Raw genomic sequence first — 13,070 nt, forward strand, 5'->3', positions numbered from 1 at the left:
ACATCGAAATACATTGTGTGTATGTAAATACATATACACACATACATAATCACTGCACTTTTATATTTAAAGTAATACATCTTGATTTAAAAAAAAAATACACACGCGTGCTTCTGTGTGGGCGCACTCGTGGGCCGCAAAGGACGTGGCAGCGCGTACACTAAATGTTAACATGCAGCGCAACAGGGTCACTGTTGCCTTTTACTCTTCTTGTGTGTCTACGTTTTGATTTGGGAGGGGGGTCATAAGAAGATACTGCTTTTGAAGGAAGAAAAGGTAATGGGTGAAATGACGTAATCAGTTAAAACTGATTTGAAAGTCTTTTTTTTTCTTTTTGGCATTCTCCCTTTTCTGTTTTGTTTCTTTTTAGACTGTCTAATCAACGCCCACCCATTCATGCCTGCTATGCCTGTAGGGCAAAGTTTTCAAGCATTTCAAGCACGGGAACTGGTCACAAATAAATGTTTCTAGTAATCAAATCACATTTTTACAATATGTGCTCACCAAGCAAAGGGCTAAAGTGACCCAAAGAATATGAGGTCAACGAAGACAATCAAGGTTGTCAGGTACTAAAATCAGCTTACCCTACCACCTGAGTTATTCACATTTTTACTCAAAGCTGTGTCCATTTTGCATTAAAACTTATCAGGGAAAAAACTCCAGAGATAATCTCTGTTTGTGTGTGTAATATTCTGTAAACACTTTGCATAAAATATTTTACAAACATTTTCCATGTTACTAAACACCCTTCTACACAATTCTTCGCGGCAGCCGTACTCCGTAAACGCACTGTATGGACAGAGCATAAATTGTGTGACCACTTCCCGGTGTTCACATTTAGGCTGCTTCCAACTTCAACAAACAAGCTGAAAACAGTTTTAGGAAGCGGGGAAAAAAGGCAGCACCTTTCTCCCCTCCCTCGGCCCAATCAGTAAATGTGACTGTTTCTTTCCGACCAGCCAGCTGCCTGCAATTCCAGCCTCACCTAAAAAGGAACCCTCGGATGACGCAGAGCAGTTCTCTCACTGAGTCCCTCCGAGCCTTAGTTTCCTTACGAGTAAGAAGAAAAGGCCCTGGAGCCAGGGGCAGAGCTAGCCTCCCCACTCCAAGCCCGGGGCCTTTTGCTGCACGTGCTCCTCTTCCCCGTTGCAGGTCAGGAAGCTGGCACGGCAGTTTATGAAGCAGGCTCTTATAAGGTTAGGTGCCAGGATGTGACAACCTCTTGGGAAAGAGATGCTATGCAGAGTCCCTAAAAAGAAGGCAAAGGACACCACAGAGCAGAGGGGGCCCACTAGGGGACAGCAATCCTTAAGACTGGGCCAATAACAGACAGTGGCCATATCTGCATAAAAGCACTAAAAACTGGACTTTTAACCAGTAAATACACAATTCAGACCTAAGACTCTCCTCTGAATTCCCTCTAAATTTATTAGCTGATTTATTACAGGATAGGAACCAAACTTCAATGATGGTCACAGACATTCACACATGTGGTCTCATGAATGAACAAGCCTTTACTAGGTCGATACGGAGAAGGGCCCTCCATCCGCACAAGCTACTCCACTAGCTCCTCAGAAAAGAGGGCAGATCTAGGGCGCCAACGACACGGCTCACCTGCTGCGCCAGAGGGCAAGAGAGTAGAGTAAGATCAAGGGTGAGACACTCAGAAGAACGACAGAGACAGGAGAGGCTGGAGGAAACGTTCTACGGCAGGAGATCAGGCTCCTCGTGGTGAACCGTCCAAGGTTTTAAACAGGTAAACGGAGAAGGGGTACAACATGTCAGATGCAGTCCTTACTGCAGGCAGAAGAACTACAGTAAGACTATTTTTAAAGAAACTGCCTCTTTGAAGAAGACCAGAAGAGAGCTGAAACGTTTCCAAAAATACAATGTGTTTTACTGGGGTAGAACCTTAGTCACTTGGTAACCAGATTTTAGTAAATATCACCCCTGTAAACGACAAGAGGAAGCAGTTAGGCCATAATAAGCACTCCTTCTGTCACCACAAAATGTTCATTTAACTGCAGAAATCTGACTGGAAAAAAAAAGTTTCAACTTAATTGGCTCTGTATAGACCTAAGCTAATGTCTCTGAAAGGGGGTTACATGAGAACGAAGGCTGCCCTGCGAGCTCACCTCCGAGAGCGTCCGATGCAGCAGGGAGCTCTGGTTCTTCAGCCGGTGAGCTTCGTCCACGACGAGCAGGCTCCACGCGAAGCTGCGGGGGGAGAGCCAAGCCTTCAGTCTCGTGTGACTCAGACACGTACCTCACCGCCAGGAGTCCTACCACGACACCACGGCGCTTGCTGGGAAGGCGGGTATCAGGCCCCCTCTGTTAGAAACACACCCACACTGCCTTCTCATCTGAGACTACCATGTACGTACAGTTTCTGGATATGGCAATAAAATTAAGGGAATTTATTTTCCAAGATTGGAAAGACCATTGAAGGCAGAAAGGAAGGAGCCGGAGACAAAGAGCAAAAGGAAACATTTACAGTCACTTACTATGTGCCAAACACTCAGCTTGGGGCTTTAGGTATGCTACTTAATCCAAAGACTAAGGTAAGCAGACATCATTGAGCCCATTTTACCAACAGGGAGACTAACGCTCAGAAGGTAGGTAACCTGGTCAGGGGCATATAGCCAGCATGAGGCAGAGCTGAGATTCCGACCCAGGAGAAAAGCCAACAGACGGTGATATCATAGTAGCTAAAAAGGATGGTTTTAAAATGGGGAAGCGGTGCACAGGGTCAAACGTTACAGACAGGAAGCTTCCTCACTGGCTCTGTTCACCTGGAAGTCACAGTGGTGGGACAGAGCACTTCTGTGGCGTAATAGTTGTGACCACAACTTCCCAATAGGTTGCAGTCATAAAAGGATACTCTTTGCAAATACTCCTGGGAAACTGTTTTTTCCCATGAAAACATTCAAAATTTGGAAATACATGCATGTATGAATATGTTCCAAGCTGCATTATTTAAAAAAACAAAAAGCTTAAAATACTACCAGGTCCAAAATGCATGATGAAATATAGCATTTTAAATGATAAATGATTACACTGTGATAAAAAGCCTATATAACTAAAAATATATAAATATTGTATCTTTTTCAAAAGTGTGAAAATCATGCAGAAGATAATAAAGTGAAAGTTTAAGATTTTTAAGTTGATATTTCATTTGTAAACACTCTGTTTACAGTCCCATTACATTATTTTTATACTTAAAAAACTAAATGTATATACAAGTAAAGCAGAATATTGGGAGAGTAGTAGGTATAGAAATAAAAATCCTTCAAATACTAAGAGTAAGGTCTTGAGCAGAGCTTGGCCTTAGAAGGAGGGAAGCCTCTTCCTCTAAGGTCACACAGAAAACCCAGAAAACAGGCGCAGAAGCAGGTGCCTAGCACCACTCACTCTCCCACCGAGGGTGGCGCAGGCAGAGGGAGGGAGAGCAGGAAGCAGGGCCACCCCCGCTGAACAGCAGGGGCCGCACCAAAGGACCACGGAGGGGAAGAGCGCAGCCGAAGCTGGACACACGCCATGAAATGAGGTGTGGAAGTGGCCACCGCGCAGTGCTTGGCTCCTGCCTGAATTACCATACAGAACAGAGTTGGTCCTGCTCCTCTGTGAAGAACTAGATACTCAGGTTTTGGCGCACAGCAAGCATCCAGTACAAAGCCTGTTCAATGGAACGGCTGCGGGGAGGGGACCTGGGCTCACCGAAAGGAAGGATGGCAAATCACTCATCAAAGGACACCCTCAGGGACACTCCCCGAGAGGACGAGGTGGAGGGAGTTCCAGCAGTGCGTGGACAGTGGGACAAAGTATCTTCTAATCCTCTTGAGCTAAAGATTTCGTATCTATTGTCAAAAAAAAATTTCCTATCTTTCATACATGCACAGCCTCAAGTCTCCACAATAAACCTCATTAGGGCAGAGATTACATTCCACTTTCTGGCTGTTCTCAGAGTGTGCGGTACAGTAACACACAATATAACCTTGCCAAATACATCAAAAGCAAGCATCCGTGTTCTTGCAGCCTATACTGAGTGAACATTATAAATGGCCCTTATTACTCAGGTTCTTAAATTCACCTGGAGTGGATTCAAGACAGATGACCTAACACAGAAAGAGTGTATTTCTGCTGAATAACGTGAAACTCCAGTGCACCTAGACACTTTGACACGCTATCTTAAAAAGCAGATCCACAGCACTGCATGGTGGGTTTGGATGTCTGCTTGGCCGTTTACTACCAATGTACCCCAGGATGGGTCACCTAATCTCTTACCTTCCTCATTTAGAACGTGGCTGAGAATCCCCACCTACTAGGGTTTTCACCAAGATTAAACAGGATGACGTATGTAAAGTCCCCAATAACATTTATGTCCCCATCTCCTCGTCTTGTGAGACGCCCAGGCACTGCCCGGCAGTCTGGCTGTCCAGGCGCTTCTCATTCCTCTACCAGAGTCTGTGTGCTCTCAGGGCTGCTCTGTGGTTCACTCTCCTGGTGCTGCTGCTGACTCCCCGAACAGTGCGTTTCCGGGGGAGAGATCTTCAGCACGTACTAAGCTGGGCATCGATCGCAAAAGAGAAGCGAGAAGGAAAGCATCTCTTTTTCTTAAGAAAAGTAATAAGGTACTGTGCTTACTTAAGTGACACTTAAAACAAAACACTGGGTGGAACTGCATCATAACTACACACGCTACGGAGAATGAAACCCTGTCAGCATACCTTCCTTTTCACCTACAATCTCGCTCGTTTCATTTGTAAGGTAACTGTTGTCTTGACTACACACTGCAACATGTCACCCCTCCTACCAGGTGGTACTAAGAGTTAAATCTAACTTTCCTGTATTTTGTGAGCTGATATGAGGCCTGAAAGCTAATTAATTAGAAAGAAGTATACTTAAAAATCCCCTTCTAAAAAGTTAATTTTACAGCACTGACTGCTACTTTAGGATATTCCCAGGAAAAGGCTGAAATGATTCACCTCCCGTGATGCAGTAAAGCCTCCACACGGCAGTCCTGAAAGGCGTCTATGCAGCTGCGATGTGAAGGCCCACCGTGTACACCAGATCTCATTTCATCCTCACAACCGCCATTCAAGGTGAGAGATTTAATTATCCCCAACTTACAGATGAAGAAGCTGAAGTTTGTGGAGGTTAACTAACTAACCCAAGGACGTGCAGTTAACGAGCAGGGGGTCGGGCTGTAAGACTCCTGCCACGTCCCACACAGATGAACAGGACTCCCAGACGACGCACCAGGGAAGAAGCAAAGCACTGCAACGTGAAGGAAAGACACGGCTTTCACGGTACGCTAGACGCGAGCTCTGAACAGCATACTCACGACTTCAGGAATGATGCGTCTTTCAGGCAAATCTGAAAAATTAAAGAAGACACCTTATAAAGGCCGACACCGACATAACTCGGATGTCAATAAGCTAGTTTGTTATTAACTCTCCCAAACTACAGGATTTATTTATAAGTCTTATTCATTCACTGTGTAAACAAGCCCTGAGCATAAACCTAAGCAGCACCATCTGACAGACAGACACAGGCAGGCAGCAATGAGTGGACGGTCTTGCTTCCAGTGACCCAGGCAAGCTTAGCGCAACGAGCAAGGACTTAAACAGAGACTTGAGCTAAGTGTCCTCCTCTCCCATCCTCCAGTAACAGAGACGACGCCTCAGCCCACAGCCCTCCCCCTGCCGCCTGCCTATTGCTACCCACCATTCGGGGGGCAGCTGCCCCCTTGCTCCACCAGGAAAGAGAGGGAGAGAGAGCTAACTCATTTGAGCACACTTCTTTGTTCACAGCCCCTCTCCGAGAATCTAATGAAAGCAGACTTTCTTCCCAGAAAAATACGAACTCTCAAAAAAAAATTAAATATGATTCCAGTGGATTCTACGACCTCTAAGGTCCCAAGTGAAGAGCTCTGACTCCAGGGAAACACACAAGTACCTCGTAGGTAGTCAGCAGCACGTGGAAGCGTGACTCCTGTTTCAGGTCCTGCTGCAGCCGGGCCCGCTCCTCCTTGTCACCCGCGTATGCTACACAGGAAAGCCCTGGAGCCAATCTGAATCCACGAAGAGAGGCAGATGAACACACAGAACGAGCCGCGGGAAGCGGGTGCACGTCTGGAGGATCACACCTCACGGAAGGGCTGCCCTGAGGGTACCCTACGGCCAGAGCAAGCCCTGGGCCCTGGGAGCTCGCCGAGACTGACGGGTAAACCCGAGGGCGAGTTCTCGTGTGAAGATGGAAAAGGGCTGAGTGAACATCAAAAAGGGCCTTGTGTTAACCTAAAAAGAAAACTTTCATTCCACATTGGTTACTTCCTATGAAGTGTCACTATGTCTTTATGAAAAAGCTGGGTTTTCCTTTAGTTCAGCAAAATTTACTAAACATGAGTACTGACTTTTCAAAGTACCAAACAGTGACAAGAGCATCCCTAGGCCACCCCGCCCCAGCCCTCAGTCTCTGGCGGCACGGCCTTGGGTCACACTTTTCTGGAAGAAACAAACTCACTGCTTAGGGCAGTATGTCGTTTTATCATATTTCAGATAGCACCCCAGAAAAAAACAATCAATGTAAAAAATAAAATTTCAGCTGCATCTACTCTGTACCTCTCCATCTCTTCTTTCCAGTTGCTCAAAACAGACAAGGGACAAAGAATCAGAAATGGTCCTTCATCATTGAGTCTTCCTGTCAAGTAAAGGAAGAGAGCGATAGTCTGAAACAGAGAAAAAGGAGGCAGTGTTGATCACATTCCCACATGAGGAACACAGTAAAGTTCCCACAACCTCGTAGAGAACACTTACAACTGCATCAAAAAGATAAAAACAAATGCAAACTGTTATAGAGGACTTGCTTTAACAAAACCTTGTGTACAGTCTCCACCCATTAGGAGGGTAATCCATTCCCGGGGGGGAAATCACAGCCTTAATACAATCGCCAAAGAAACGTGTGGTGCCCAGTTTCACCAACAGTCAATAAGCAATGGTGCTCAGCATCTATGCGACTGAAGCTCTAATACAAAGGGAAACATCAGGAAAGACAACAGGAAACAATGGGAACAATGCAAGGAACGTGCAAGATCAGGGATGCCCTGGAAACACAAGGCAGGGAGTGCCGAGACCTGCTGTGCAGAGGGCCGGCCGCGCGAGGGCCCCACTGCTGGCCAGCATCTCCTAGGGAGCATGCCCCCCCTCCCTCCACGTGCACTTATGGGGCACCTTCTATTTACCAGGAGCTATTCTGAGCTCTGGAACATAGTAGTGAACGGAACAGACAAAACTCCCAGCTCTCCCGGAGCATAAATTCAGTGAGGAAAACAAACAGTAAATAAAGTCTCATAAGCTTACATCAGGGTCTACACTGAAAATCTTTCAGCGCCTAAGAGACTACTTCAGGGATACAGCTGCACACACTTTGGACTAGAATATCTTCTTTGAAAAGTTGCCGTGACATACAGAGAACACAGCACTCTTTTACGAAACAAGAAGTCTGAGGGCCCCCAGCCCCACCTGCAGAGCTGCTTCTGAGAAAACCTCCCCTAAGGATGTAACCCCAAAATCCTGACAGAGCCGCACGGGCCCGGAGACGCCCACACCGAGGCTAGTGTCAGGACCGCGGAGAGGGAACGTCTGCACTCGTCCTCTGGAGAGCATTTAAGTAAAGTACGATCACTTCCCTTGACGGGTGTTACGCAGCGAACAGAAAATCATCACGGTAAAGAACATAATAAATGGAAAATAACAATGACTGCCAGATTAATAATATACAAACTACATGTGCACTATAATTTCAACCATGTAAAGCACACATTGCTCTCCGTGACTATGGTCAGCGTGCTGTGGTGAGGAGTTTTAACTGAGGTCACATTACTTTGATAACAGAAATAATTTTCTTTTTCACTATCCATAGCTTCCCAGCCCAGATTGTGCCCAAACACCCAAGAAGAACTTACTGAATTAAAACCATTCTGTTTAGTTTTCGCTTGAGGATACTGTTTAGAGAAAATTTATCTTTTATTGCCACGAGATATATTGACAAAATAAATCTGGATTCACTAGTGGATTCTTCCAACCTTCTAAGGAAGAAACAATAACTACACAAACTCTTCCAGAAAACTGAAAAGGAAGAGCTACTTCTCAGCGCAATTTACGAGGCCAGACTTACCCCAAGACCAAAACCATACAAAGGAAACTACAGATCAATGTCCTTCATGAACACGGATGCAAAAATTATAAACAAAATTTTAGCAAGATGAAATCTGAGGTGTGATACTGTCAGGGCACTTAAAGCTGGGCTATGTGAACACTCTGGGAAAGGCAAAGGACACATGGGATTTGCTGGCTCTGGATGGAGTCAGGGCGATTTCAGTGTCCCAGGCAAAGCAGAGGGCTCTGCTCCTGAGTGCAAGTCTTTTATTACCTCCCAGAAACATGGGAAACGTATCTCTACTGCACAGCTCTCAGTGCAGGAAGGTACCAGGACCAGGGTCATCTGCCTGGGAAACCCAAGGGTCATAAATGAGGTACCTGAGGGGACACGCTCAGAGGTCGTACTGTATTCTGAATAATCCCAAGACTGATGAGGTATGCCTGGCTTAGAGCAAGGAGTCTCCAAGACATGGCCAGACTAGACTATGAGCAGAGCTGCTCCAGCGCAACATCTATGTACGTGGGTTAGACTTAAAAGGACTATGAGACCTTGACTCATTCTGTGTGCTCACTGGTGAACCCTCTTGCTATCCAAATATTTACACCTTCGTGTTTCAGCTCCAATTGCCTCTTCTGTGCATCCTGACTGCACTGGCTTCCTTTGGCATCTTACAGATGAGGAAACCTTGTGTAATTAACCCCAGGAGCGTCTGTGTCTGGACTGGCCAGAAATCCAAGCCTACCGCTAACATCTGTCAACACGGACTGCTATTGGTGATCAACCTACTGGAAGCGTTGACCTTAACACACCACTCACTAATCGATGCTCAAGGAGGTTACGTCTGATTCTCCAGGTCTCTAGACTGCAGCCTACCACTGTATGGCCAAGGCATTTCAGAGAACACAGGGCACTTTCTGTGTGCTTCTCTAGCAGGGCAGAGAAAAGGGAAGTAGCCCCACCGCCCACTGAGGAAGGGAGACTGATACTTAAAAGTAATCCAGTTAACTAGATAAAGTATGACTAGGGAGGGCAGAGTCAGTTTGAGCCCTGGAACAGGTGTATTTGCTTTACAGAGAGAAAAACTCTATCCATTAATTTTAATTCTACGTCAAGGGCTAGATAAAACAAAGGGAGTGCAAAGTTCAAAACCGTCCCCATGGCTAAAGAAGTCAAGACCAAGATCACGCTCTCTTAACAAAGGCGCAGGCATTTTACCTCCTAGTATAAAAACACACGCCAGTAGCTGGCAGCTAAAGACAGTCACAAGCTGTAAGGAGGTACTGCAGTGGGAGCAAACAGTGTTCACTCCACAGCAACGTACCTGACAGGTCTTACCCAGGCCCATCTCATCTCCCAGGATGCAGCCATTCTGACAATGGAAACGCTGGGCTAGCCAGTTGACTCCCTCCAGCTGATAAGGGCGGAGACGGATCCCTAGAAATAAAAAACACGGCAGCCGTTTCAGCACACACAGGCTGTGTTCAAGACTTCACTGAAGAAGGCCGCCTGAGTCCCCACACCCCCAGCCTTACCGGCCACATCCCTTGCTGAGAAGTTACAGACACGGAAACATTTGCTGACCTCCAAACTATGTTTTGAGCAGCCTTAGTCACCACTACACTCAAAGCCCTAACACAGCCCGTCGGTGTTAACAGGACCGCCTTGACAGACGAGAACGTCAACCTGGGATTTGGCCTCTATACTGCCTGAGTCTCACATCAGTGTCCATTCTAGGAAACGAGGCATTAACTGAGGCACCACAGCAGCACACAGCAGCATGCGGACTGGACTTGTGTCTGCTTGCCTGATCGCAGCCACTTAAACCTGCCATCGAGTGCTAAAGGAAAAAAAATCAAGACAGGACTAGATTCAGTTATGCTTCCATAGAGATGCAGTGCTGTTAAGAACTGAAATGATGCTGCGCAGGAGTTTGCCAGTGCACAGGGACCGCAGAAAGCGTGTGAAATCCACACGGAGCTTCTGCTGCCTCTCTTTTCTCTTTCACTTGAAAAAAAGTTCAATTTCAGAGAACAGCTATAACTTGGGAAGAGGGAAGACCCCAAACACACTTTACACAAGAACTATTCACAAATGCAAAACTTTCTGGTTTGAACTCATGCCCTTTAAAAAGAAACTACACAATATACAACTGTAGAATATTAAAAATATTAAGAAGTTATCTTTACTAAGCACTTACTAAGTACTGGGGAGAGGAGAGAACACTGTACCTACGTTATCCCATTTAATGTGACAGCAATCCCGTGCCCTAGGTATTATCCCCACCTTATAGGTTAGAAAACCCAGAAAATCAAAGATTAACATGTGAAATCTGGAGACTTCTGCTGCTAGGAAGATGGAGATGTTCTTTTCCCCAGTCTTCTTGCTAATACAACTAAAAACCCTGAATATTACCAAAAAAAAAAAAAAAAAGAAGAAGAAGAAGAAGAAGAAGAACATAGGATGACTCTGAAAAGGTGGAGTGAGGAAAGCAGGCTGGTTAGTGCCCAGAGACCCAGTGAACAACAGGGTGATGAGTTAACCGGTTTCCTTTTGCCTCATATATCCCAGGCTTAGAGGAAACTGGCCACCCAGAAATGTCAATTGGCATAGAAAGAAAGAAAAAAAAAAGGTCCAATAAAAGCCTGCCCGCATATGAAAATGAATATATGTATGTATATGCATGACTGGGACACTGTGCTGTACACCAGAAATTGACACATTGTAACTGACTGTACTTCAAAAAAAATAAAAGCCTGCTCTCACTAGCCAAAGGAAAGGGGCAGCCTAGCAAGACAGAAAATTTATAGTTTTTAGACAGTAACCACTCTGGTTAAGCCAAACACCATAGGGGGAAAAAACTGTGGTCCAACCCACACCAGCAAAGGCCAAGTGAGGGTCTAGATTCTGCCCTCAAGCAGCTGTAACCAAGTACCCCAACACCTCCAGAAGTGAACCCACAAACTTTAGGTCAATTAATCTTTGACAGAGGAGGAAAGAACATACAATGGAATAAAGACAGTCTATTCAGCAAATGGTGTTGGGAAAACTGGACAGCTGCATGCAAATCAATGAAGTTAAAATACTCCCTCATACCACACACAAAAATAAACTCAAAATGGCTTAAAGACTTAAACAGAAGAAAACACAGGCAAAACATTATCTCACATACATCTCAGCAATGTTCTCCTAGGGCAGTCTAAGCAATAGAAATAAAAGCAAAAATTAACAAATGGGACCTAGTTAAACTTAAGCTCTTGCACAGCAAAGGAAACCATAAGAAAAACAAAATGACAACCTACGGAATGGGAGAAAATATTTGCGAAAGATGAGGCTGACAAGGGCTTGATTTCCAGAATATATAAACAGCTCATATGACTTAAAAAAAACAAACAACCCAATCTAAAAATGGACAAAAGACCTAAACAAGCAATTCTCCAATGAAGACAAACAAATGACCAATAGGCACATCAAAAAATGGTCAATATCACTAATTATCAGAGAAATGCAAATCAAAACTACAGTGAGGTATCACCTCACACCAGTCAGAATGGCCATCATTCAAAAGTCCATCAATGATAAATGCTGGAGAGGCTGTGGAGAAAAGGGAACCCTCCTACACTGCTGGTGGGAATGCAGTTTGGTGCAGCCACTGTGGAAAACAGTATGGAGATTCCTCAAAAGACTAAAAATAGACTTACCATATGACCCAGCAATGCCACTCCTGGGCATATATCCAAAGGGAACCTTAATTCAAAAAGACACCTGCACCCCAATGTTCACAGCAGCACTATTTATAATAGCCAAGACATAGAAGCAACCTGAATGTCCATCAACAAATGACTGGATAAAGAAGTTGTGGTGTATTTATACAATGGAATACTACTCAGCTACGAAAAATAGTAAAACAATGCCATTTGCAGACACATGATGGCCCTGGAGAATGTCATTCTAAGTGAAGTAAGCCAGAAAGAGAAAGAAAAATACCGTATGATATTACTCGTATGTGGATCTAAAAAAAAAAAAAAAAGGCAAATGAACTTATACATAAAACAGAAACAGACTCACAGACATAGAATATAGACTTGTGGTTGTCAGAGGGGAGGAGGGTGGGAAGGGATAAACTGAGAGTTCAAGATTTGAGGATACTGATTGGTATATACAAACTATAAAACAAGTTTATACTGTATAGCACAGGGAAATATATTCAGTATCTTGTAGTAGCTTATGGTGAAAAAGAACATGAAAATGAATGCATGTATATTCATGTATGACTGAAGAATTGTGCTGTACACCAGAAACTGACACAACATTGTAAACTGACTATACCTCAATAAAAAAACATTTTTTAAATGGGCAACAAGCTTAAACAGAAAAGGAAGACGAATACCCAAGTGTCCAACAACATTAGTAAACAACAGACATTAAATTAAACAATAAAACAGCATTTTTACATTCTCAAATTTGAAAATATCAGCATTGGAGAGAGTGTGGAAAAATGAGCAAAAATTCTATATACTCTTCTCCCAGAAATGCTGCCTTTGAAGAATTAAAAATTCACAGCTTTTTATAACTAAGAGTTACTGTGGTGATCATTATGCAATATATACAAATATCGAATTGTTATGTCATACACCTAAAACTCATATAATGTGACATGGCAATTATATCTCAATTTTTAAAATTCATAGCAATAACAAGTATTTGGTTACAAGAGTATTTATTAATATTATGTAAAACAGGCAAAAAACCCTAAATACCTAAGTGAAGGGGCTGGCTAAATTATGGCTCACCCACACACTGAAGTACTAAATATAATACTGAAGAAAACTAAATGATAATAAGGAAAAAAACCATGGTTTCCAAAAAGTATGTACATGAATCCCCATTGTTGCACTTCTGCCTCAGTC

At 44.2% G+C, this 13,070-nt stretch overlaps 1 protein-coding gene across 6 annotated transcripts in view; it reads right to left on the bottom strand.

Moving 5' to 3' along the window:
* The window catches only part of CHD1L (chromodomain helicase DNA binding protein 1 like), a 46,272-nt gene that overhangs the window by 30,983 nt on the left and 2,219 nt on the right, over window positions 1-13,070 (bottom strand). For 2 of the 6 annotated variants that reach the window (XM_032464461.1, XM_032464463.1), the window contains exons 2-6: window positions 9,485-9,597; window positions 6,624-6,730; window positions 5,959-6,073; window positions 5,345-5,376; window positions 2,136-2,217 (exon numbers count right to left, since the gene is read on the bottom strand). In XM_032464461.1, the coding sequence (XP_032320352.1) occupies window positions 2,136-2,217; window positions 5,345-5,376; window positions 5,959-6,073; window positions 6,624-6,730; window positions 9,485-9,597 (449 nt within the window). Of the gene's footprint in view, window positions 1-2,135; window positions 2,218-5,344; window positions 5,377-5,958; window positions 6,074-6,623; window positions 6,731-9,484; window positions 9,598-13,070 lie in introns of those variants that run through there. The other 4 variants (XM_032464462.1, XM_032464464.1, XM_014551670.2 and 1 more) reach the window with 4 other exon arrangements.

This window comes from Camelus ferus, chromosome 21 (genome assembly GCF_009834535.1).
Source record: "Camelus ferus isolate YT-003-E chromosome 21, BCGSAC_Cfer_1.0, whole genome shotgun sequence".
In the NCBI taxonomy this organism is placed as follows: domain Eukaryota; kingdom Metazoa; phylum Chordata; class Mammalia; order Artiodactyla; family Camelidae; genus Camelus; species Camelus ferus.